The 27203-nt window shown below is 39.5% G+C and overlaps 1 protein-coding gene across 3 annotated transcripts in view; it reads right to left on the bottom strand.

The window, feature by feature from the left end:
- mllt3 (MLLT3 super elongation complex subunit) overlaps positions 1-27203 on the bottom strand; it is a 155537-nt gene that overhangs the window by 55649 nt on the left and 72685 nt on the right. For all 3 annotated transcript variants that reach the window (XM_043719024.1, XM_043719034.1, XM_043719014.1), the window contains exons 4-5: positions 25736-25879; positions 16636-17214 (exon numbers count right to left, since the gene is read on the bottom strand). In XM_043719024.1, the coding sequence (XP_043574959.1) occupies positions 16636-17214; positions 25736-25879 (723 nt within the window). The remainder of the gene's footprint in view (positions 1-16635; positions 17215-25735; positions 25880-27203) is intronic.

Below are 27203 nucleotides of genomic sequence, written 5' to 3'. Positions count from 1 at the left end.
CTCTGATGCTGTCTGACCTGCTGTACTTTTCCAGCTCCACATTTTATTGACTCTGACTTCCAGCATCTGCAGTCCTTACTATTTCCATGAAGCAGATCCAACCCGCCCATGCTGACCAGATATCCTAACCTAATCTTGCCCCATTTGCCAGCACTTGGCCCATATCCCTCTAAACCCTTTCTATTCATATACCTACACAGATGCCTTTTAAATGTTGTAATTGTACCAGCCTCCACCACTTCCTCTGGCAGCTCACACCACCCTCTGCTACTGAGGATTACACTAGAAACCAATTTAAGATAAATCAGTTGGGCTTGCAGTGAGATTCATTTGGGTACATTAGAAGTTACATTTTTTCACACAGGCCACTGTTCCTGCAGGAAAAAAAATAACTCAATTCCTCAATGCAGAAGTTATAAAAGCCTGTGAAGACAGCCATCATGCATCATTCCCATGACAGCGTTCTGATCAATTTACTTATCTGGTTTGAATTTAATTTGGGATGGCACGGTGCACACAGTGGTTAGCACTGCTGCCTCCAGTTTCTTCCCACAGTCCAAACAAAAATGTGCAGGTTCGGTGAATTGGCCATGTTAAATTGCGCGTAGTGTTAGGTGAAGGGGTAAATGTGGGAGAATGGATCTGGGTGGGTTGTGCTTCGGTGGGTCGGTGTGGACTTGTTGGGCTGAAGGGCCTGTTTCCACACTAAGTAATCTAATCTAATCTAATTAATCAGTTAAATTAAGATAGGTAACAGTCCCTGCTGAATCTCCATAGTCAAACCAATTAACCTCTCCTGTTCTTAATCTGTTCAAATTGTTGTTCCTTTTAAAGCAGATTAGATTATTTACAGTGTGGAAACAGGCCCTTCGGCCCAACAAGTCCACACCGACCCGTCGAAGCACAACCCACCCAGACCCTATTCCCCTACATTTACCCCTTCACCTAACACTACAGGCAATAATAGCACAACCAATTCACCTAACCTGCACATTTTTGGACTGTGGGAGGAAACCGGAGCACCCGGAGGAAACCCACGCAGACACGGGGAGAATGTGCAAACTCCACAGTCAGTCGCCTGAGGTGGGAATTGAACCTGGGTCTCTGGCACTGTGAGGCAGCAGTGCTAACCACTGTACCACCGTGCCACCGTTTTCTCAAGCTGGTTTTCTTGCACTTAAATCCTGGATGAGTGAAGACAAAATGCTTCCACCTCTCGTCTCTTTCCAACAACATAAAAGGTTAAATTGCAGAATTAGAGCAATAAAGTAATGCAGTGGAAAACACTAAGGTTCCCAGAGAAGGATCAGAAAACTATACAATTCTCAATTGGAAACCTAAAAAATGAGTGCAAATTAAAGGGGACTCAAAAGCATCGAGGATTCTGGATTCTTTGAACAGGATATTAATATTCACTTCATTGCTTTTATACTCAACTTCATAACTGACTAGGTCATGGATCAAATATTGCATTCAAATCTGGGCTCCCTGATAGCAAGGATGTTCAGAGTCAATACAGTTAAGAAACACTGGAACATAAATCAGCAAGAGGCACTAAGGAGCCAAAATAATGATGATTTTTCATGGGAATATCAACGATTAAAAAGTCGCAAAGGGATTTGTAGTGAAAAATGACTAATGTATTGGCAATGGTCGAAGTTTTTTTAATTCACTTGTTGGAGGTGGGCATCACTGGCTAAGCCAGAATTTATTGCCCAACACGATTTGTTCTTGGGGTGGTGGTGGTGGTGTTGCCTTCTTGAACAGCTGTAGTCCATGTGCACTAAAGGGTCAAATAAAAGAATGAAGGGAAAATTCTCAAGGATTTGTCTCCTCTTCCGCTGAATGGAGGATTTTTAGATCATGAGTTGTTTTAGGAACACAGGAACAGGAGTAGGCCATTCAGCTCCTCAAGCTGGTTCCACCATTCAGTGAGATCATGGCTGATCTGTGGCCTAACTCTATATATATGACTTTTGGTTTATATCCCTTAATACTTTTGCTTAACAATAATTTATCAATCACAGATTTACAATTAACAACTGATCTGGCATGAATTGCTGTCTGTGGAAAAGAGTTTCAAACTTCTTCCACCCTTTGTGCGTAGAAGTGCTTCCTCACATCTCTCCTGAACAGTTTGGCCATAATTCTCAGACTGTGCTCCTAGTTCCAGAATCCCCAACTAGTGGAAACAGTTTATCTCTATCTACCCTGTATTTTCCTGTTAATATCTTGAAGATGTCGATCAGATCACCCTGTAACCCTCTAAATTCTAGTGAAAACAGACCTAACTTGTATAATCTCTCTTCATAGCTTAACCCCTGAAGTCCAGATATCATTCCCGTAAATCCTTCCAAGGCCAACCTATCCTTCGTAAAGTGGACTTCTCAGATCTGCTCTCAATACACTAAGTGGGAGCTAACATGGAGTGATTCAGGCAAAGATGTTACTTTTGAACTATATACTTGAAAAAAAGAATTGTAAATAAAAAGACTTTTGGGAAAGGCTGACAGGAATGATTGTTGTGGATAGTTACAGTTCAACCTCTGTAGGATAGTTAATTGCTATGGGTGGAATTTTCAAGCTCAGTGGGACATACAACAGATGGTATGTTATCACCCGCATTACAATCAAAATCTATGAAAGATAAACAGAAGGTACAAGTTCAACTGTATGATCTTACAGTTTAAAACTGAAAATCAATCCTTAAAACTTTCAAGGCTTACGGCTCAATAAATACAGCAAAAACAATAAATGTATTTGCAAACCAACACAAACCTGCCAACTGCTGCCATGATAACTCAGTGGAATGAATACATAGGAGTGTGTAAAACACCCAAAATGGTGAAATTCTAAATATGTATCTCTTTTCCACAAACTTTAAAATTGCAGAAACGAAAAAAAAAAGAGCAGAATTTGCTGAGAAAGCTCAGCTTTAAACTTTTGGATTGACTGACCCTTCAGAACAGTTCTGAGAAAGGTCATGTGACCCAAAACATTCACTCTGATTTCTCTCCACAGATGCTGCTGCCAGACCTGCTGAGCTTTTCCAGCAATTTCTGTTTAATGTTTCTGATTTATAGTGTATGCAGTTCTCTCAGTTTTTCTTTAAAGTTGCAGAGTCATGGTATTGCCAACAGTGCACTCATCTGCTTTTAGACAAGAATGTGAACCTCGTGGCCACACAGTGACAGAGGACATGCTGAGAAATTTTGGCCAGGAAAGGAGGTTGCAACATATACCGAGAATACAGATGTAGAATGCTGCTTATCATATGGAACTTATTTCGAGACAAATTGTGCAGAAAACTTATCTTGCATTCAATCTCACACAACAATGCAACTAACCTGCTTGAATTTGCAACATGTAGACATTCGGGTTATATTGTCTCATCACTTTGGAATCAAACCGTGAATCATCCCCACAATAAGCTTTCTCTTCCTTTATTGCATGAAGCTCAAGGGTTAAACTTCCTTCATAGTTAGTCCATGTCCCACTTTAAATGGTTAGTTCAATTAAAATATTTTCTGATGAACTGTGTAATGCAACATTAAAATTTTGCGCAAAAGGCAGTGGACTTGATTTGCCTGAAGCATATAAGTGATATTTGAAAGGATGTGAATGCAATAAAGCCATCAAAAAACACGTTGAGTCTCCAGAGACTAAGGGGCTGAGACTTTGAAGGAGGGAGTAGAGAAAAGAACTGAGGAAAAAGCAGAGACTTTGGTTTTCACACAGAGGTTGCTCTATTATCCTACTTAGACCATAAAACTATAAATCTGCATCAACTTCTGCCATAAACCTGTCACTGTCCACTGTGAAGGTTCTCTCTCTCTCTCTCTCAACTTTTTGATGCATGCATGACATAAGAAATCCCAATTTTGTAACTGAAATCATTCTTGAATTTCGTCAGACTTTACCTAGTGTTAAAGTGAGAATGGAGTTTGATGGTCTAAGCTTAGAGCAGACAATCAGGCCACATAGTATTTACCACCCCCCAACCTTGGTACATCGATTGCTCATGTCAGCGGGAACATAAACAGGAAATCATCAGAACCCTGCAATTATCAATTTCCTGAAACAAACAAAAGGAAAACAAAAGAACACAATAAACATGGCACTCTTTGGTGACCATGCAAGCCTCCTGCCAACAAAAGACACATTAATCGCAAACCGAATCATAAAAGCTTGCACCTGCAAGGCACTGTTTGATGTCACTAAGAATACAAGCTTCATCCATTCTTTTAAAAACAATTTTCTGAAGAATCCTTGCAAGTGATGGTCACAAAGAAGTCTTAAAAATTTAACTTTTTACAAAAAAAAAAGATTACAAACTGGCACTGCTTTCAGCGCTTCAGTTTGTCGACAAAGAATTTTTCTCCACGTATGGTTCTAATACCGAAATTCATCATCCCCATTACATACCACAAAATCAAGGCACAAGGCATCAAAGAAAAATCACTTCAGCATTTAAAAGGCAGAATCAAGTTTACAGAAGGAAGATATATTTTCAAATCGATAGAGCCCCGCTAAATAGTCAACACTGTCTCAGTCTGGCTACACAACAGTTTCCAGCATACATGTAGGATTGGCTTAGCAGCGTTCAAAAACAAATCTCCACTTCTCCTTTAGATTTTAAACTACACATTACTGTGTTAACAAATTAATTTTGTTTCCATTAAGTTTTATATACAGAAACAGAAATGATGAAATTAATTTAACCATAAACAAGTACAGACCTGAATCTTGTTTGTTTACGAATGCCTACAGAGCTCTACAAAAAGAAGAGAGATATTTGGTACAGCATAAGAATTTTGGGATGGACATTCATTAAGTTGTCACAATTTTCTTAGAAACCAAAAAAAATTATGAGTAAAGCAGATCAGCTGCAGAATCTTGCACCGAGTGAGTTAAACAATACCTTTTTAAGAAAACACAATATACTTGACTAAAAATAGAAGTGCTCTGCTTAGGACTTTCAGTATGCATAAAATGTTATGCTACAATCTAATGATTTGTTAGGAAATAGGCTACATAATTTTGAAATGTTGACTATCCAGATTTTAATGGAAACGAAGGAATTGTTTTGCTAAAACACAAAGTGAAGAACATATCTTGAAAGATCTGCAATGCCATTTTCCTTCTCTTTATTCTGATATGATTATGGAGCTTGACTGGAAAGAGAGTCAGTCAAGAAACCAAAATAAAAGTGTATCAGAAAGTCACGAGTCGAAAGTGAAACTGAAGTGTAGTAAATGGCTATTTTTATTTACTCTGTCAAATAGATGTGTGTGATTTCACATGATCTTGTGTACAAATTACTTCCAGTTCACGTGGTTTGTAAGTCAGATTATGGTAAATCCTGACCTAACTCTGACAATTTCCCCATTCCTCCAATGCAACAATTTGGTCACTAGTGAAACGGGGCTGAGAGCAGTGATCTTGCCAAAGGAACATTGATTTACCAATAGTGATTGGAAGATCATTCAGCATTACAGAACAGACAGGCATTTATTCAAAACCAAAAGGATGTTCATGTACAAGTGCATGCACAAGAAATCCAAGACAGTGAATCTATATGGTTTATGCTTTAATCAAAATGTAAAAAAGTGTTCAAGCTCAGAAAGTTTGGTTCTTTCTAACACGTCCTAGATTGAAAGATGTTATTTAATAATATGGGATTTCTGCAGCACAAAACTTGAAAGTATTACACCAATTTCATTTTCCTGAAACAAACAAAATATCAGTACTAGCCCTTTTCCTTGGCAAGTCAATCATAATACAGAGGGTCACCATTCAGCCCATTGAGTCAGGCCTCGCTCTTTCAAAGACTAGTCTAACTAATCTCAATCCGCCCCTCCATTTTTCTCCATACCCTGCAGTTTCCTCCTTTGACTATTCATCAAAGTCTGTTTTGAAAAAGCTACGACTGATTCTACATTTACCTCTCAATGGGGAAACATTCCAAATCCTCACTACTTGCTGCTTTAAAACTATTTTCCTCACATTATTTGTCAATCATCTCAAATCTCTGCATTCTGGCTATCCGCTTATCCACAGCGCGATCTAATTCCTCTCGTCACTTTGTCCAAAGCCTTAGTAATTTGAAGCATCTCTACCAAATTTCCATTCAGGCTATTTGCTGTTGAAACAACTTGACTTTCTCTAGTAAGCTTACTACATACCTACCACCTAAAAATCACACCCTCATGCCTTTCAGTACACTTTTGTTCTTATTCAAATATTACCAGAAAGCACAGTCTTCATACTAGGAGCAGAGTTTTTGAATTACAATCGGATTACCTTAGAGCAGTATTACAAATGAAACTTTCAAAATTGCTATCTTGTTACTAGAATATATTGTTTAATAGATTTAAAAGGATAAAGTAAACCTCTGCTCACTTCTGTGTCACGTTAACCACAAAGTATAGATTTCCTTCTCAAGTTAGGAAATAATTGTATGTAACTGGCCTTGCAATCTCAACATTTCTAATTTTATGGGAATTGTTAACTTGAACTATTAAGGCAGTCATTTGGAAATATTTTTAATTCATTAAAAACAGAGTGAAACTCTACAATATTGCTATTACGCCAGCAAAAAAACCCAAAGATTATAATGCACAACTCTATCACTAAATGAGGAAGAAAGTACAAATCAGAGCGAGTAGATTTAATCTCAAAAATAACTTGCAAGCCATAAAAGCAAACCAAGTTCAACATAAAACACAATTACTTGTGTGGGTTTTCTTTTACAAATATCACAAAAATCATCTGTATTTGCTAAATTTACAAAATTAAGCTCTTGGCTATAGCAAACACAGTACTGGAGTAAATCTGTGCAAGTGATCAGCAGTTGCTGGTTTCAAAATTAAGGTAACAATTTTCTTCACAAGAAATATTAGAAAACACCTCTTTTTATTGTTAATTTCCCACAAAATAGTTAAAAGAATCAGACATCCCAATGTTGGATAGCCAACCACAACCTTAAAACGATACATTCCTGTCTAAGCAGCTGCCGTAATTAAACATCTTGCAAATTGTTCCATTTCCATGTGGTTGGTAACTTAAAGATGGAATATACTACTTTATTTTTCCAACTGAAATGGTAACACTGCTTTAAATACCAAATTTTCATCTTTTATGCTGTTCAACAAGTTGAAATTTTAGCACATAAAAATCATCTGATTACTCAGTATTTTATTCTCAACTCTTAAGCTAACTTTATTAGAAGAAACATTGACAACACAATGCTTTTGTAAAAAAAAAAGGACTCCGTCTTTTCAAAAGTTCAGGGTGGGGTGGAGGGGAGTGGATGTAGAGCAGGAGCTGTTTCTGCTTTTCTGTTAATAGCTACCACGTTGGAAAAGACCAAAAAGCCGAAGATTAGCTGAAGCCACTGATGCTTTTTCTTGCCTTATATCCTATTTTCTGCCTTAGTCCATTTTGCAAGTTCACTCTCCAAAGAGGCGGCAGTGGATTTTTTAAGTGAAAACATATACTGATGCATGCAAGAGGTAACAAACTTTATTTTACCAGAGGGGAAAATGATCAGGGGAGGAACGAGCCAAGTTCAAGCTGAAGCAGTGACAAGAACAGGACAGTAATTGCTTACTTCGGATTCAGCTGCATTTGTAACAATTATTGGCTGCTAGAATCAGAGAGTGAGGATTGTCTCGGAGAAACAGACACCATTAAGAGAGTGCCCCAACTGTCCCAAAAGCGAGGACTGCCCAGCCTTTTAGTGAATTTAAATTGTGCTGAGTAGCACACCAACTAATACTGAGCAACACTGCACCCACAGACTTTTTAAACAAAGGAACACTTCAAGACTTAGTCATCTCAATTTCCCCTGAGGTGGAAGTTGAGTTTGGAACCACATTTATGTTGATCATTCCCAATTTTAAAAAAAAAGTAATTTAAACTGGTCACATTTATGCTGTATTTAAAAAAAGGTATGTGTGGTTGCATTTTGGTTTTGGACATCAAAAAATTCACAATAAATTCCTTTCTTTAAACTTTCCTTTGAAATCCAGGAATGGCTATTCTAAAAATACTTCAAAGTCATTAATGGCTCCTTCCATACAGTTTGCGACTGACCAAAGCTAGATAAATATCTTTGACCACTGACCGATGAGTCAAAACGTCTGTAAATCCACATGACATGAGCTTTGCGTTATTATAGACTAGTTTCAACCAGCCAGATTACCACTAGGCAGGAAGACAACTTTTTGGGAATAAGCTCTTTAAAAAGGAAAAGCGGCATTGTCCCATTCTGATTCTTAAATCTGAACACGTAACTCAACTTTAAAACAACCACTGGAGCTTTAAATGATCCTTAAATGTTGATTACTAATATGACACTGCTAACACCTGCCATACATTCTTGGAAAGAGCAGAGAAAAGGCTAGCCTCCCAAATGGCAGATTGAACAGCTCCATTTGCACTTATAATCTCTCTCAGTCCCCATTGCAACTTCACCTTATTTAATGTTTTGTCCCCACCATAGACAGGGCTGATTAGAACTTTCCATTGGTGTTCTTTCCAATATCATCATCAATAGATCTTCAGAAAATTAGGTTTTTTTTTGCACTGATTGCTCTCCCAAGATCTCAAAATTTGGAACTTCATCATCCCACTACTTTTCAGGAGTTGATTCATTTCAGTTGGATGGACGGCTGGTTTGCAATGCAGCGTGACATCAACGGCGTGGGTTCAATTCCCGCACCACCTGAGATTACTGTGAAAGATTCATCTTGTCAGACTCTCCCCTCGCCTGCGGGTTAGTGACTTTCAGGTTAAAACCATCACCAGTCACCTCTCTCCAGTTGGGATATGCTAAGACTATGGTGATTTTACCTATTACCTTCTTCCTGTAATCTTCATGCTTTCAAACCTAAACCTTGGAATGAATTCACAAACTCTAATTCGGTTTGGTCTTTAGGTCTTTCTAGCCTCGGTAATACCTGCTCGACGGATCTTGTGTCCCCCGCCATGCCTTTATACATTTGAAAAAAGTTATAATTATTCTTGGGTTGCTTGCTGGCAAAATAATGCTAAGGTTTCCACTTAACGTCTTGGATTTTATCTTTATTCTGCACAAATGTAGTGTATAAGCAGATTTAGTCTACCACAAGGTTAAGGTTTTATCAATAGGATGTTCAAAACTAAATTCCACAGACTGAAAACAAGACACAATGAAAAATGTGGTTAATATTCAATTTTTTGGTGTAACAGAAATTATACTCATTAAGCAAACAGATGTTGAAATAATTTTCAGTTATTTAGTGTCAAAAAAGGCACAGTCATTTTTTTTTTTTAAAAAGAATGGCAGTTTCAGAACAGGCAAATGTCCAGTTGTTTTTAAATGCACACCATTGAGGTCACATGTTAATTTGCCAAGAACAGACTGTTCATCAGCATATGGTCCAAAGCACAGGCCTAACATTACCGTTTCTGAATAGGAATAAAAATCAGTCAAGTTTAGTGCTAACACAAAAGTGAATACAGCACTGCTTCCAGAGATCCAAATCACGTGCTTGAATAGATCAGTGTTCCTTTCAAACATTGGTACGTAATGTTTGGCAAGAGGATGCATCTGAATGTTTTTGAGAAAAAAAACAGCACTTTATTTCTCCATTTGGGAGTGAAACCTAAACTGGGAAATGGCAAAGAAACAGAATACCAAATTATATAAAGCCTAACCTTGCAAAAAAAAGGAGCAAATTCATGGTTGGAAGCATGCTGTTAGAGGTACCATCATTTTTCACATCTTTGAACTACAAGTTCCATCATTAACCCTTTAAAAAAGTAAAAGTAATCAAGGAAACTCTGATTCATTAAGTTATTATTTACACATAGTAGGTAATTTTCAGTTTGAGAACAACTCATTGTAGTTTAACTTAAAAATGCAGTTCTCTTCAAAGCTACATCTGCCCAATGTTGCAAGGTGCAACCAGAATTCAAATGCTGACACATTAAACCTCTGAACATATGTGCCATAACCATATACAAATTCACACTGCAAAATTGACAGCAGACCAATTAAATTTCATAAAATCAGCATTAAACAATAGGGTACGGTTTCTGCAATTCATAAGAAGCTGTTTGTAGTTTCCTGTTGCACATTACCATGACCTTGGGAAGTTTGTAGCAGCAGTGCGGTGCTGGAACAACACAGCAGGTCAGGGAGCATCATCCGAGGAGCAGGACAGTCGATGTTTCGCGCATAAGCCCTTCATCAGGAATGAGAATAGTGAAGAGCTTATGCTCAAAATGTCGACTCTCCTGCTCCTCGGATGCTGCCAGACTGGCTGTACTTTTCCAGCACCACACTCTTTGATTCTAATCTCCAGCATCTGTAGCCCTCACTTTCTCAGTTTGTAGCAGTGTTCAATTATGTTGCCTGGAAGAGAGTCAGGCTGCAATCACATGAAAAATCGATCATGATCCTATGCAGTGACATGTGTACCATTCACTTCATTCCCCCTTCTCACCCCCAAAAATGCACATGTACACACGCGCACAATGGGAAAAACAATTGAGGAACAAATAATCAGGCATGAGATGCAAATGGGTTGGCAGAAATAGGCCGGCAAATGAAGGGTTGGTTTTGGAATTTAGATTAGAATAAACATGATATCAAATGTGAAGGATGGAGATAAACAGACACAAACAATAAAAAAATTGCTATGACAACAAAAGTTAAGAAAGTTATGGTGAGTTTTACAAAATAAACACAAGGTACAAGTTTTAAACGAGATTGTTGTTAAGACTTTAAGACAGGACCTTGCAGTCACAAAAGGTAAACTGATTTTTAAAAATGCCTCTAGTTAGCTTGAGCTAACTTTCATTAGCCTTACAGCAGTAGTAATTTGTTCAAAACAAATTTATTCATTGATGTTCTTGTTCTGGTACTAATGGAGGATACATAATACTTCAAGGTGACAATGCGGACTACTGGAATTATATCGTAGTAATTTCAGGATCCTTTTACAGATGACATGATACCTGATTTGGCCTTTTCACTATATAAAGTTGCCATTCTTATTGTGAAGAAAAATCAGTTGCGTCATACTAAGGTGTTCCAAAGCATTTTTGACCGAAATGAACTGTTATTAACATTAATATGAGTCTGGAGACTGCAGCCAGGAGTAAGAGGTTTTCATTGCAGAGTTAGAAGAAAACACCACTGAGAATTTGAGCAATTTGCAGAGAGCATTTCAATGAGGATCTCCAGTCTGAAGCTGCATGATCATCATGAAAGTGACTAAACTGCTTCTTACACTAAAGAATTCTCATTGACAAGTCAACACAAAAATCAAAAACACCAAAAATCAAATTACCTCTCAAAACACACTAGGAGGACAATAAAGATTGGAAAATATAAATGAATTGGAAGTAGCAGCAGAAATATAAAAAGATTAGAAATAGATTTGAAAACTTTGTTAAACATGGAGACAATTACTAGTGCTTGATAAATACACAAATAACTTTTCATGGTCAGATCATTAGCTTAGCAGAACACTGTTTAGAATGCAGTTAAGTGCAAATTTTCATGAAGTTTCTAACGGCAAGATGAAAGCTGAAAAGGTGACGTTTTGAGCACATCAACTGATTTCACCAAATGCTAACACGGCGGGGGGGGGGGCGGATTTGGTGGGTGGTGCATCGCTTCAGAGAACTCACGACGTTTCTGGTCCCTCTCAGTGTAAGTTGTGAAAACCCACCCAGAACAAAAGATCCACCTGAAGATCTAGTGCAAATGCAGAATGTTAAGGGAATCCTAATCATCAACTCAGTGCCCAAAGCCGTGGGTGAAAGGGTCAAATTCATCAGCAGGTTTATTATTCCTGCTGGCTAAGAACATAGAAAAGTACAGCACAGAACAGGCCCTTAGGCCCACGATGTTGTGTCGAGATTTAATCCTAATATAAAATATAGTAACTTAACCGATGCACCCCTGAACTCACTGCTATCCATGTGCATGTCCAGCAGTCGCTTAAATGTCCCCAAGGACTCTTCTTCCAACACCACCGCTGGTAACGCATTCCATGCATTCACAACTCTCACAAACCTTAGCAACTCTGCTGACACCATTATAAGAAATTGTTACTTTCTGAAAATGCAGAGTGAGAGGCTGAGGTGGGATGGTTTCTAAGTTGACCAACTCGTTAACATACATTGCCCACAGTCAATACCAATCACATGCATAAGTCACAGAGAGAGAATGGGCAATTGTCACATTTCTCACAGATAACACTGTGGGAGTTAGCCACCCATCTCTCAGGCACAGGCTGTTTATAACCCAAAAAGTATCATGCAAATGCTGAACTCCCAGACAGTGTCAAAGACGGACAAATGTGGCCAAGAACAGAAAAATATTTTCTTATGGTGCTAAGTCACCTGCTCCTGATTAATCACTTAACTTTTGTACGATTTTACTAGGTGCTCAATCTCAAGACCAAATGCAACAAATTTGCAGCATCCACCATTCGTTTGTAAATAAAAGTCCCCAGTACCTTTAGAAAACATCTAGCTCTGTGTTTGAAATGCTTTTAGCATACGTTGTACTATATTACTAAATACTGAATACCATTAAGCAAATAACCATAAATGTTCCTTTATTGGCCCAAATACAACCGCAAAGCTTTTTTGGCTCGTGAACATTTGTGAAAGTTTACTCCCTCATGTTCCTTCATATGGATCTCTTTGACCTTTTCAGGATTCCCCTTTTCCACACTTCCAACCATGGGCATGAAAGAGGTTACATCAGGTTACATCAATATCAATAATGTGGAGGTATATCTGTTTGAGTTCCCCTCCATCTAAAAAGAAAACTTAGTGGATCCCCAGTGCTCAGCCAAAAGCCTACAATCACCTCAATGAGAAAGGCATTGAACCTGGTAACGACTTTGTTAATTTGAATGTGCAGCACCTTTAAAATCTTTTTGCATAAATTCTAAAGGGATTAGCAGCCAACATGAAGCTGCACAGCATTGCAGCTTCTAAGGAACAGTTGGCTGTACATAGCCATGGAGCTCTGTAACACCCAACAGGCATTTACCTTGGCACACTCATGTTGCAAGCCTGGAAAAGGAGGCACGTATCCCCACTTCCAATCACAATAAATGGCAACGCTTCACGGTTGCATTAAAAAAAAACAAGGAAATTCTGAATATCAAGCATCCAGCATTTCAGTGTGTAGTTGCAGAAAATAATTTATAAATTGTGGATTTCTGAAAGTATTCAAAACTTTTGAATCAAAAAGGTACACACAAGCTTTCTCAGTGATGTATGTCTACTCTTAGCAAGTTTCTGCAAGCCAATGGTTGAGGTTGAGGTTGAGGTTGGGGGATCTTAAATTAGAAATTCTTCTGTTTATATCTTTTGTGCAAAAAACTTGGAGGATTATTAATACTTATATTCAATAATAATACAAATATTCAATAAGATTTCAATTATATTTCTGCTCTTCTAGCGTGGCTGGTAAATTCACTTTTGACAAAGATGTACTTGTGTTTTCACAGTAGACATGAAAATATCAATTTGTGGTTACTTTCACAATACCTTCAAACACTGCACTAAAAAGCGAACATTTCCATTCTGTTTCATGTTAGCACTTCGACTGGCCCATTAGAATTGGTCTTTGTAGCAAAATCAATTTTTTGAATCTTCCTTTGGCCAACATTAAATTCAAATAAGTCCAAAGCCTTAGGAAGTAGAGCCTTATTTAAAAATTGCAGACCCCTGTCATCACAGAGCTACTCTGATGCCTCAAATTTGACATAAACCCAAAGATACAGGCACACACACACAGTGCGTTGCGGGTGTGTTTCATATAGTTGACAATTTAGCAACACGACCACTCACCACCACCCTGCAACATCGACTCAACACAACACTATCAGAGGAGGGGAGCAGTACTGACGAGTCTCTTTCCTCCCAGTTGGGTTTTCAACTATTACTTCCCTTTACTTCCCTCCAACTGTTTGTTAAAAATGTGTGTGTGTAAGAGTGAAGAGAATGTGCCAAAGCAACAAGACAGAGAAAAGGAAAGCTAAATTCTCTTCCACACACGCTGCAAAGACACCTGTTTAGTTTGCATAGAGAAACAGAGTCAATGTTTTGAGTCAATTATGACTCTTGAGAATTAGTGATGCCAGATCTACAACGTATTTCTGGAACTTCCTGTATTTATTTGACATTTGCACTCATTCATTGTATTTTCATTTTATCTTGTTACTTGATTTCATATGCACAAGTATTGTCACTGCCTGTAGCATCAGCTGACAATTGATGATGACAATTCATTACAAACATGTGCACTAACACTGCTCAGCAAAAGGACACGCTGCCCCTAAGGTCACCGAATGGGAATGCATGGTCACTGAACAGATGAAATCATTGATTTTGTAATCAATTATTGTGCCACTTTGGTGTATGACTATTATATCATATATAAGTTTTTACAACTCGTAGAGTCCCCCAGACTGGAGAAACGTCACTGAAATTTGTCTATCAGCAAAATAACCGTAACCAATTTTACATTCAGACACACTGTAAAAATCACATGCAATGTGCTACTTTACATACTTGACAGCTTTAGCCCTGGCCACTTCCAAATAAATGCAACACTACTGGCAGGGTACCACGTTCATACAACAGCCTTTGTGAAAATGGAAGCTTGATAGGTAGGATTAGTTTTACGGAACAAAAGACTTTTTTTTTTAAACAAGATCCTTCTCAAACATCAAAGCTTAACATCACGTTATCATGATTTTAACTCCCTCCTTCAGATGCTTGCCTTTTCTTATCAACACTCAGACCAGCAAACAAGTCACTTGCTCTTTTCCTCCTACTTTCTAAATGACTAGGCTTCCACACGTTAGACCTATGACTAATAAATTTCAGCAAATGAGTTGCTGGGCAACAAGGCATATAATATAATTTCAAAACTAACAGTTTACTAAGGAATAATGCAAAACAAATGAGAATTTTTTTTTTAAACTGAAGAATGACATTGATGACTTTCTTACAATCACTGAAAAAACTAAATAGTGAGCCAGTTTAAATTGTGTGCCTCTTTTATTTCTGCAGACCTAAACTGTGTGTGAAAGCCCGAAAGATAGTTGAAATAATTCTTTTCTTGGGGGTAGGGTGTGGAAGAAAGTAGTTTGTTATTTACGGAGCATAAAAGAACAAAAAAGAAACACAAATGAAAGCTGGCCTCAAAAAAGATACTTAGAGCATTGTAAAGTATTTTTCCAACTGAAATTAGAGACGTAATGTCTCAAATAAAATGCGACACAAAGATGTAAATACAATGGCAGTTTTACAACCAAAAGTTCAGTTTTTGACAGCCTCACTATGGTAGGTCATGGTGGCGTGCTAATTTGTCACACAGCATGTTTCTGCTCAAGATTAATATTAATTGAGAGGATCACTCCAGTGCTCAAACAGTCCAGTGATCTTTCTGAATAGAAGATTTATTTAAAAAAAACTATAAATATACTGTAAAAGACAGCTCTGCAAACTGCACTTTGCCATTGCAGACTGTCAGCTTAATGCAGATTCAACACACAACAAAATGGCAGCAATATTTGAGCAAGCCAACAAGAAATCACCAGCTGAAACTCTGGTCATGTGCAGTTATAAATAAGGAGTGTGGATAGGTACCTTCGAAGGAATACATAAAGACTTCACAATCTTTAAACATAAGTTGTAATGAATAGTACAATTAAATTTGTGAACTTTCAAGTTGCTGTATGCCTAAAGCAATCCTCAGTTGGGTTGAGAAAGGATCCAAGTTTTGGGTGGTAATCTACCTTTCTCCAACATGTGGATTGACCTGTACATCTTTACTATTTTCTGCTTCTATTTCATGGCCATAAAGTGACTTATTTACCATTAGCCGTAATGTCAGAGGAGTTTGTCGAACAAACAAACTGTTACCAATTTGGTTGACAATGTTACCAACAATAAAGCAAATGTCTGCTCAAACCTTTGCAGCTCGCCATCAGCTTTTACCCACTTGATGACACATGGGGATGGAAGCAGAAACAATGCTGGTTATATTGAAGATTTGCCCAGTAATCCTTTGACGTTCTGCTGACGTAAAATCAGCCAACTTTAATAACTACACACATTTCACTAAAAATTCAAACCATATTGCCTTTCAGAGGAGGAAATACAAACTTTGAATGTTTTGATGACAAAAGGGAGAGAGAGAGAGAGAGAGAGAGAGAGAGAGAGAGAGAGAGAGAGAGAGAGAGAGAGAGAGAGAGAGAGAGAGAGAGACTCTAGCTAAGCACCTTGGATCAGATGGACCCATCCACATGAAGGTTCGTTTGCCTACACCCCTTTTAAACTTTGGAGGAGTTGCACAAACATAGATTTAAGACTGGTTAGAGCTATTGATGGATCAATTTGTAGATATTATCTTGAACGTAATTGCAGTGGCCTTTGAAGCTTAACTTCACTGCCTCAAAATGGTTTTAAAAGTCAATTTAGGTTTCACAGAATACTGTTTCAACTTGAGCACTAGGGGCCATAAACTCTACCTTATCAAGGTACACTTAGAAAAGAAGACTTCCCCGAACCCCACTACTCACAGTACATTTTAATAATTCTACCTACCTCGGATTTAGAGGACGTATCATCTAAGGCAGAGTCATTTGCATCTACAACATCTTCAAATGGTGGCAAACTGGGCTTCTTCTTCTCCTCAATCACCTCATTTTCTGTTTTGACCTTTGCTCCCTTAACATGTGACTTGTCCTTCACGTGCTTCTTTTCAGGTGGAGAAGCACTGGACAAGCTTTTAAACACAAGTTCAGAGCTGCTTTTCTTTTTTTTCTTAACCGAAAGTTCATCAGAGTCTGTGATGGGAGGTCTCTTGGTTGGAGCCTTAACCTCCTGCTGTCCGCCTCCTGTCCCACTTACTGGGTTGCTTTCCAATGATTTTGGTTCTTTCGACATCGGTTTTGGTTCCTTAAATGCGGTCTTAGGAACAGTTTTTTCATCTTTTAGCGGCTTGTTTTCTTTGGGTTTCTTTGAGAACTCTTTGGAAGTTTTACTGTGTTCCCTGGAAGGTTCTTTGAAGGCACTTTTGTGCTCTTTCGAGTCTTTCGATGGTTTGTCCTTGTGCTCTTTCACGGACTTGTGGGGCTTCGAGAAGGTGTTACTGCTGTTCGTGGTGCTGCTCTTGTTTGGATCCTGGAAGATAGCAAAGACCGAACAAAAAGCTTTATGTACCTCAGCGTGGAAATATACTCAAACGCAATAATGTGGAGTTACATTACTAGGAAAGTGAGAAATTAGTCTCAGACCCCTAACAGTAAGTCAAAAAGCTCACAAATTGTCTTTTTCAGAAATGCAGAGATACAGGGATAGCAGGAGAAGACAATCACACACTAATGCACGATGTATACGGTGGAAAATTGTTTATTCACACATATCAGGCATTGCACATAAATAACCACCACTTGGAAAGGCGGTGAATGATGCTCTGCACCCATCACATAACTATGCTCTTTCAGATGCATCTTTAGCAAGCAGTTATCAAGGGAAAAATCCCCATTACTTTTGTTAATCTTCCCAACCTTTCCTTTAAAAGATACATTCTTCACACGTTACACTGCAAAACGACATTAATGGGATTGTGACGGATAGCACTGCGACATACGAGATGTCTACAATCATGTCTAGTGCTGTGGTGTATCGACCAAGACAAGACATGGGGAAGCAGGCAGAGAATGGGATGTCATTCCTGCTTTCAAGTTAAAATTCATTTCTGTTTTACAGCTGTTGTGAGAGAAAGGAGATTAGCACTGGAATTAGACATCTGACTTGCAGCATGTATTAAAACATTTCGAAATCGAGAGATAAAATGTTGGTGCTGCTACCTAACAAAGGCATGACACCCATCATTCTTCCCATTAAAGTTTGAGCAAAACTCACATCTGTTTAAAAATCAGAGGAAAAAAAAGTCTGGTTTCCCAGGCACACCATGCCACCACCCGTCTCAAATTCTAAAGCTTCTAAATCTTGGTGACACTAGTGCATAGTATCTCTGGCAATAAACCACCAGACTTCGGACCACACACACACACAGAATGCAGTTGTTGTGTAGGACCAGTAATTCTAATAAAAAGAGAGGGAGAGACTGTAATTAAAATGACATGTTATTGGGCATTTTTCATGTTGTGAATTCAGACAACCAAAACATATTTTATAACATTTCTCGTAAAATCAGTATGCATTTATTCCAAACTTGAGATTGAAAAGGTTTGGTTTTTTAAAACAGAAACAGATTTCCAAGACACTGGTTTTCTGCAGCGACATGAAATTACAATTACTAAATGGAAGGTTACCAAATATGAAACAAATTACAAGTAATATTTCAGTTTAAACACAGTGGCGCTGAATGGAAAAAAAAAAACTAATTTTGGAGAAAATACAAACAGATCTAGCAAATTTCATAAACCAACTCTTATTCAGTTCTTTGCAAGAAATTAAGATGTAGTTAAGGCGGCGTATAGGAATCTTACTTTGATCAGCCTTGGTACAGATTATAAAATCAGGGAGGTTATACAGGACTTTGGCAAGATCAAAGCTGGAGTATTGTGTGCAGTCTGGTCACCGAACGAGATGAAGGATGCGATTGTATTGGAGGGGGCACAGAGGAGGTTCACCAGGATATTGCCTGGGATGGCGCATTTCAGCGATGAAGGGGCTGGATAGGCTTGGGTTGTCTCCTTTGGAGTGGAGAAGGTTGAAGAGAGAACCTGATAGAGGTGTAGATATAAAGAGAAGAAATAGATATAGATATATAGAGATTATAAGGGGCACGGACAGGATGAGTAAAAAGTGGCTTTTCCCCTTAGTCCGAGGATCAATAACAATAGGGGCATTTGTTTTAAAGTAAAAAGCAGGAGGTTGAGAGGGGATTTGAAGAAAAAAGTTTTCATACCTAGAGGGCATAGAACGCACTGTCGGGGAGTGTTGTTGAGGCAAGAAATCTCTCAGCCTTGAAAAAGGCATTTGCACGAGCACCTAAAAAGACCCATAACTTTTATGGCCCCAAGGCAGGAAAAGAGGTCTAGTGTAGGTAGTAGAATATTTTTGTGCTGTGGGATGGCACAGTGGCTCAGTGATTAGCTCGGGTTCCCTCCGGGTGCTTCAGTTTCCTCCCACAGTCCAAAGATGTGCAGGTTAGATGGAATGACCATGCTAAATTACCCATAGTTTCCAGGGATGTGCAGGTTAGGTGGATTAGCCTTGGAACATGCAGGGTTACATTTATGGGTGTGGGTCTGGGTCTGATTGGGATGTTCTTTGGAAGGTCAGTGTGGCTCAATGGGCCGAATGGCCTGCTTCCACACTGTAGGGACTCTACGATTCTAATGATTATTGGTGGTACAGACTTAATAGACCAAAAGACCTCTTACTATATTGTTGCATGAAATTAACTCTCAACATGAGGAGGAAATGAAAGGTGAGTCAGTGCGTAATTTTAAAAGGCAGTGATAGCTAGACTCCGAAGTAAAGGTGCGAAAGGGATTTGGGAATAGTCAGCAATGTGGAGCAATCTGACCAGATATGATCTTACTGAATGGGGGCAGGGGGAACAGGCTCAAGGGGGCAATCCTGCTGCTAATTTGAAGATTAGTAAACAGTCAGGTATTGCAGATGAACCAGCCACCACTGAGTGCAAATTACTTGCTGGCCAGTATTCAGTACGGAATGGTGATGAAAGTGGGGCCAAGTCCACACCAGGACTGTGCAGGGAAGCAAAGAAACCTGGAATACCATTGGCGATAGCAGGTTTAATATTTCAGGGAATGGAGAGGTACTTACGTGGTTATACAAACGAATCCAGCATGGTATGTTGCTTCCCTGGTGCCACAGTGGAGGATGTTACTGAATGACTGCTCTCTGTGGGAGAGCATTCCTCAGCTCAACAATCCTCAAATATTCTCAAAAGGAAAACCAGTTCTTGTCTCTTTCAAGTTTGTATCTTTCAATTTTCCTTCATTGGTGATTGTGGATTGAAATGCAATTTGGACTGGTTTTAAAAATCAAGCAGTGCGGAAAGGATTCCTGCACTTGACATAGAAAGGAAAAATGAGCTACCAGCACTTATTGTAGCAGCTGTTGACATTATCGTTTATTCAAACAATGGGGAAAGTTTCATTGTTGCTGAAGTAGAATGAGGGATTGTGCACAAAATGGAATTCGGCAGGTATCAAGTAGCTGATTGGTCTATGGGATGGTGGCCAACTGTCGATGACAAAGGCCTTCTACCTGTCAACAACTGTGTGACTGGTTCCCAAGTGGCTGAGTAGCTTATGGGTGAAGACAGTATAGCCAGAAGCCTGTGGGCCTCTGGTCAAGAGTTGCTATTTTTCTTGCTGCTGTTAAAAAGCCTAAAGAAAGCTTGTTTATTTCTATCTTGCCAGTTACTGTAAGCTGTTGTATATAACCAAGCCTGGGGAGACTTAATCATTCTGCATCCCCTGTGAGTGAGTGAAAGCAGCAGGAGGAGAGAGAATGCGAAAGCAGCAATTCCTGGTAGGCCCAGGATGATTAGCTCAAATGAATCCTGTGGACAGGGACCAAAGAACTGCATTCCCACTCCTGCCTGCCACCTGTCACAATCAACTGCTTGTGTGTCTGGTTCTGTGTTTGTGCACAGTGAGTCTTATATGGGGTTGAGAGTTTTAACCAATAGAGCTATGCATCAATAGTTCAGAAGTGTTTTTCTGTAGCTAGAATCCACTTATTTTTATTGCATAGTAATTTGTGTTAAGTACATAAACCTAGTCCATGCTTTCTGCCAACCTGGGTCTAAAAGGACTGGTAAATTTGGGCACTTCTATAAAATCTTTTAACTTGTATGACGACTCTGGGAACAGCAGGACTTCATAACTGGTATGCTACCTCTGCATGAGGTGACATTTCTCTCTGCAGGGGGAAACATACTCCCAGCATCTCCCGGTCAACTCCCCTCAGGATCTGACATTTCAATAATTATTTCCTCTCGTTCTTACAAACTGTAAATGGGTGTGGGAATAACCTGTTCAACTGTTCCTCATCAGATAAGCAATTCAACCCAGGAACGAGGTGACAGAACCTTTGCTGAACTGTTTCTAATGCAATTATATCCTTTCTTCAAAAATTAAAAATACAGGCAAAATTATAACATGGTTCTCCATAAGACCCTATACTCTGCAGTAGAACATTCTAATTTCTATGAAGTTCCTTGCAATAAACAGTAACCTCCAGTTTGCTATCCTTATCACTTCCTGTATCTCCTTAGTAACTCTGACCCACGTACCAGAACATCCGGATCCCACCATCCTTCAAGTTTCTGCAATCTCACTGCATTCAAACAAAAACACTACTTTTCCATTCTCCTTTCTAAAGTGGACAAGTCCAACACCGGCTCCTCCACATCGTAAAGTGGACAAGTTCACATTCCCCACATTACACCGAATCTGCTTCAATTATTTTATCAGCTCACCTATAAATCACTTTGTCGACTCGTTGCCTCTTCTTAACAACCGACTTTCCTACCCTAAAATAAAACAAAGAATTGCGGATGCTGGAAATCCGAACACAAAATCGAAATTGCTGGGGCAACTCAGCAGGTTGAGTTACAGCAAGAAGTTGGATAGGCTGGGACTTATTCCCCTGGAACATTCCCCTGAGACTGAGGGGTGACCTTACAGAGGTCTATATAATCATGAGAGGCATGGATAGGGTAGCGAGTGCTACAAAGTTGTGGGTATACTGTACCTTTAAAAAAAGAAAGTTAAAAACAACACAGCTACCTTTCAGCACCAAGTGTTCTAAAAAACAGATATAATGTAACCTTATGGTCTAGCATTTAAGGTAGCTGGTTGCCTAGAGACAAAAACAGATTTGAATTAGGCCAATCCTTTCAAATTATTCCCCCCCAAAAAAATACCAAACTCCAATCAAGTTTGAATTTAGTATATTGACAATCTTAAAAGCCAATGTCACAATCTGATGTTTTGGGGGTATAAGACTGGGGGAAATTGAACAGTTAAGAGGAGAACTGCCAAGCCACCAGCATGTAATGACTGCCCAAAAAAATAGCTCTCTTAAAAAGGTACCTTTATGGATCAGTAATCTGTGAAGCAGAATCCCCAAGAAAAAAAGAACACAGGATTACAGAGAACTGAAAGCAGCCTGGTTTTGAGATAAGATTTACAAAACAAAATTTCTTAATCAGGAGTTTTAATCGGACCAGTACTGTAGAGGGGAAAGTAAAAGATAGGTTAGAGGAAGGAGTTGTAAATAGTTGTTTGTTAATTATTCTCTTACACTTTAAGAAATAAAGTTGTTAATTTTTACTTTAAATAGTTCTTGGCCTCTCAAATTTTCACAGAACACTGCATGGGATAAATAACTTAAACCAGCACCGCAGAAGATAAGGAGGTTTACCCAGTGTCTTAACAATAGTGACAGCTTTTCCCCATGGTAGGTGAATTGAAAGCCAGAGGGCATAGATTTAAGGTGAAAGGGGAGAGATACAAGGGTGCAAAGGGCACCTTTTTCACACAGAGGATGGGGAGTGTCTGGAACAGGCTGCCGGGAGAGCTGTGCAAGTACAATTTCATCATTTAGGAAACGTTTGGACAGGTACATGGACGGGATAGGTATGGAGGGATATGGACCAAATGCAGGCAAATAGGACTAATTTCATTGCGAAAACTGGGCAGTATGTGCAGGTTGGGCAGAAGGGCCTGTTTCCAGTATTCTACGACTCTGGGTCTGGCTGTATCTGTGGGAAGAAAGTAGTGCTAATGTTTCAAGTCCGGAGTTCTGATGAAGAGTCACTGGACTCAAAACATTGACTCTGTTTTCTTCCCACAGATACAGCCAGACCTGCTGAATTCCTCCAGGATTTACTGTCTTGTTGTTTTCCTACCCTCATTCAATCAATCCCTTCAATCCTTGAAACCGACTGTAAATAGTTCACAAGAACATAAGTGAGATTGGAAGTTGCAGAGACAACTTTCCAAAACTCCTTAAACTCAAAATGCTGGTGCCAGAGGATGAGAGAATTCCAAATAATTTACTCCCTTTTTCTGAACAAGGGTAAAGGCAAGTCCAGCAATACAGTCAGTCAATGTCGCCTGGGTGATGGGGAAAAATGTCTAGAAACACTAACTCAAGGCAAAACTAATAATCATTTGTGAAAAGGAAATCAATATGGGAAAGCCAGCCTATTTGGATACAGAATATAAATCCAAAAGAACTGCAGATACCAGAAATCATGAGCAAAAACAGCATTTGCTAAAAAAGCTAGGAGATCTGATAGCATCTCCGGTCCAGTGACACTTCCCCAGAACACCGTTCTGAATACAATGTTGGGAACTGAAGGGATTGAATGAATGGCAGGTAAATTGGAGGGTCGGGGAGTAACAAAAACAGAAATTACTGGGGAAACCCAACATTTGAATACAATATTCCTTCCTTTGTTTCCTCTTCAAGGCATCCAACAGGTAAACTTCAAGGGCATATTGTATTCAAATGTTGGGTTTCCTCAGTAATTTCTGTTTTTGTTACTCCCCGACCCTCCAATTTACCTGGCATTCATTCAATCCCTTCAGTTCCCAACATTCTATTCAGAACGGTGTTCTGGGGAAGTGTCACTGGACCGGAAATGTTAACTCTCCCCACAGATGCTATCAGACCTCCTGAGCTTTCTCAGCAAATTCTGTTTTTGTTGAGGAGGGATAAATGGGCTTCCAAAAGATATTTGGAGAAAGTGTCACACGACAGACTTGCAAATTAACTCAAGGAATAAATGGGACAGGATTTGGATTGATTTGACAGTGGCTGAGTGACAAGGAGAGAGAATATATGGGTCACAGATGTTTTGTACTGAAGTGCCCCACTCAACAAGGTTCAAGAGTTAGGACTCCTGCTCTTCCTGGATTAGTGGTGCTGGAAGAGCACAGCAGTTCAGGCAGCATCCAAGGAGCTTCAAAATCGACGTTTCGGGCAAAAGCCCTTCATCAGGAATAAAGGCAGTGAGCCTGAGAGGAAACTGTGGAAGTCCACATTGATGCCCTGGAGGCGGAAGATGAGGCATTCTTCCTCCAGGCATCTGGTGGTGAGGGAGGGGCAGCGAAGGAGGCCCAGGACCTCCATGTCCTCGGCAGAGTGGGAGGGGGGTGTGGTTGATTGGTGCGGGTGTCCCGAAGATGCTCCCTAAAGCGCTCTGCTAGGAGGCATCCAGTCTGGACCAGCCTACTTTATTAAATGTAAACTTGTCCCTTGTAAACAACATCCATTGCCCTATACTCAACATCTTCACTGCTTCCTCCAAGACCTCAATCAAGTTTGATAGACAAGACATCCCCCAATCAAAGCCATGACTATCCCTAATAAATCCATTATTGTCCAAATCCAAGTAAATCCTGTCCCTAAGAATCTTCTCCAATAACTTCTCTATCACTGTGGTAAGGCTCATCAGTCGAGAATTTCCTAGATTATCTGGTGCCATTAAGATTGCTGTTTTTTTTTTAATTTCACAAAGAGGAGACTGAAACTGGTGTCAATTGATGACAGATTTAGTAGATTAGGTCATGATGGTGTAATGAACATTCAATTATTCTGCTTATTTGCAACATCCCTTGCTTTCAAGCTGCTGGTGTTGATGAGGAAAGACTTGCATCTGCACCCCTTACAGCTCTAAAAACATTGACTGCTTAAAACCACTAGGAATTCAACATAATACATTAAAAGTATGTCACTACGTTTTCATATGCATCACATGTTTGGTCACTTGGAAAACAGATATTGCTTTGCCATTTGTTCTAGCAATTTAACTCTCTCATCAAGTATAGTGCCCCAAGGCACTGGTAACCATGGATCACCTGGAACTTACACTGATCCCTGGCAAGTTTGACAAATATTAGTGGTTTGCCATTGCCTTTTGCAGCTAGGCTAACCAGGAAACCGTCCCACTCTTACCACCCGCCTTTGAGTGTACTGGATGGGATGACAGGCTGACAAGCAATCTGTTTTGCAATGTTACAAATGCACCTTCCATGCCCATCAACCCCTGGAGTGCAACTTGACCGATGAGCCTCTGACACGTAGGATTCTTAAGGAGCTTGATAGGTTTAATGCTGAGAATGTTTTGCCTCATGGGAGAGTCGAGGGCATAATCTCAGAATCAAGGGGCACCCGTTTAAGACTGAAATGAAGTAGAATTTCTTCTCTTGGAGGGTCTTTGGACCTCCTTACCACACAGCTGTGGAGGTACATTCCACGTGTACATTCTAGGCTGAGATCAATAAATTCTTGATCATTCCGGAATCAGGGGTTTCAGATGAAATACAGAAAGGTGGACTGAGGAAGGGTGGAGCAGTCATGATGTTATTGAATGGTGGGTGGAATAGGCTCATGGGGCTGAATGTCCTCCTCCTCTCCCTATTTCTTATGGACTTGGATGCAGGGTCACTCACACTGTCGCTAGACATCTAGTGATGTGAGTACCTTCCAAAAATTACCAGGTGATCAGATAAGTCAAACTGTTTATATACACATCAAACAAATGATTCCCCACAAAGACAAGTTCGAATTCATTGGATGTTCATCTATCTATTTACGACCACTCAGCAAACATATGTGCTGACTCAACTTCACCACTGGCTTCCTGAACACTAATATTTTAATTGAAACAAGAACATACCCCTCCTGCTTTCAGCAATTTTCGACGGAATTCCTCCGTTGGGTTGTTGAAAGTGAGTTTTTCACATCGGAGGTGATTTACAGGCGGATGTCCTTCAAGGTGCAGGAATAAGTCATAATCAAACCGTACCTTCTTAGGCTCTTCCTAAAGAAGAAAAAGGATATAAAACTCACTGCGCAAGGTTTGTTATCAAAGATTCAAACTTAGGCTTTTAATTCTCCTATCTATGACCAAGCTAATTTTGTATCCAACTTGCCAAGTCACCATGGATTCCATATGATTTGATCTTCTGGACGAGCCCACCATTTGGGACCCTGTCAAACGTAAATCCTATGTAGACAACATCCACTGCTCTATACTCATCAACCAATTCCTCAAACAACTTTATCAAATCTGTCAAACAAGATCTGTCCTGTTTAAAGCCATGACTATCCCGAATAAATCCATTCTTTTCCAAATCTGAGTAAATCCTGTCCTTGAGACTCTTCTCCAATCATTTCCCCACCACTGACACAAGGCTCACCAGTCTATGATTTCCTGGATTATCCCTGTTGTCCTTTCTTAAGCAAAGGTACAATTTCTGTCAACAAGAGAGTTCTCAAGCTTAGTTCAAAAACTCTTCAACTGGTCAAAATGATTACAAAATTGAATCAAAATGATCACAAAGTAGTCAAACATCTGGATATTCACAGGGTTTGTGCTGCTCATTGCTGTAGTATGATTTACAGCACTGCATCTCGAGTAGGATACTGCCAACAGAAATAAGGTACTAAACAACTCCTCAGTACAGCATAAAGTTAACACCAATATACTGGGCAACAGCTCGAACTATGGCACAATCATAGCGGTACGAGTTCACATCTATCACTTTTCAACGCCTAATCCCAATCCTTGTAGTGTTCTGAATGGATTACCCATTTCGGCACAAGCAGCAACAACACATTTTCTGATCAGTGTCTTCGCAGGTTTCTAAGCTCAGTGCTGATTTCAATAATCTCAACACCTAACTTCCACCCCATTTTATTTCTGGCTTCTTTATTGGTTTTGGTTTTGGCAGTCTATCTGATTTCAGTCAGCAGCGTTCATCATTCTGCATTATTTGGTTTCTTTTCTTGTTCTGTTCACACTCCCTTTCAGTTTGCACCAATCCTTTTGCTGGATCATGTCTCCTGTCCTTCATTCTATCACGCTTCCTTTCTCCACCAGCCTCATGCACTCCCCTCGACCCTTGCACATTCTTGAAACCTATTATCTCCTTCACGTTCCAACGCTATTTCTAGCGATTTAACTCTTAAGCCAATAACACAACGCAAAAAATTTAGGGATAAAATTTCAGTGACATCTCAAGGTGAAAGGATGCTTTTCGGACTGGAGCAAATAGCAAGGAACTCTTTTAATTTCCTTTTGATAAGGAACAAGCAGTGCAGTCATGCAGTTCAACAAATCAGCAAAAGAAAATTTGCAGAGG

The sequence above is a fragment of the Chiloscyllium plagiosum genome, chromosome 2 (assembly GCF_004010195.1).
Source record: "Chiloscyllium plagiosum isolate BGI_BamShark_2017 chromosome 2, ASM401019v2, whole genome shotgun sequence".
Lineage (NCBI taxonomy): Eukaryota > Metazoa > Chordata > Chondrichthyes > Orectolobiformes > Hemiscylliidae > Chiloscyllium > Chiloscyllium plagiosum.
This window is presented reverse-complemented; position numbering and strand designations above follow the sequence as displayed.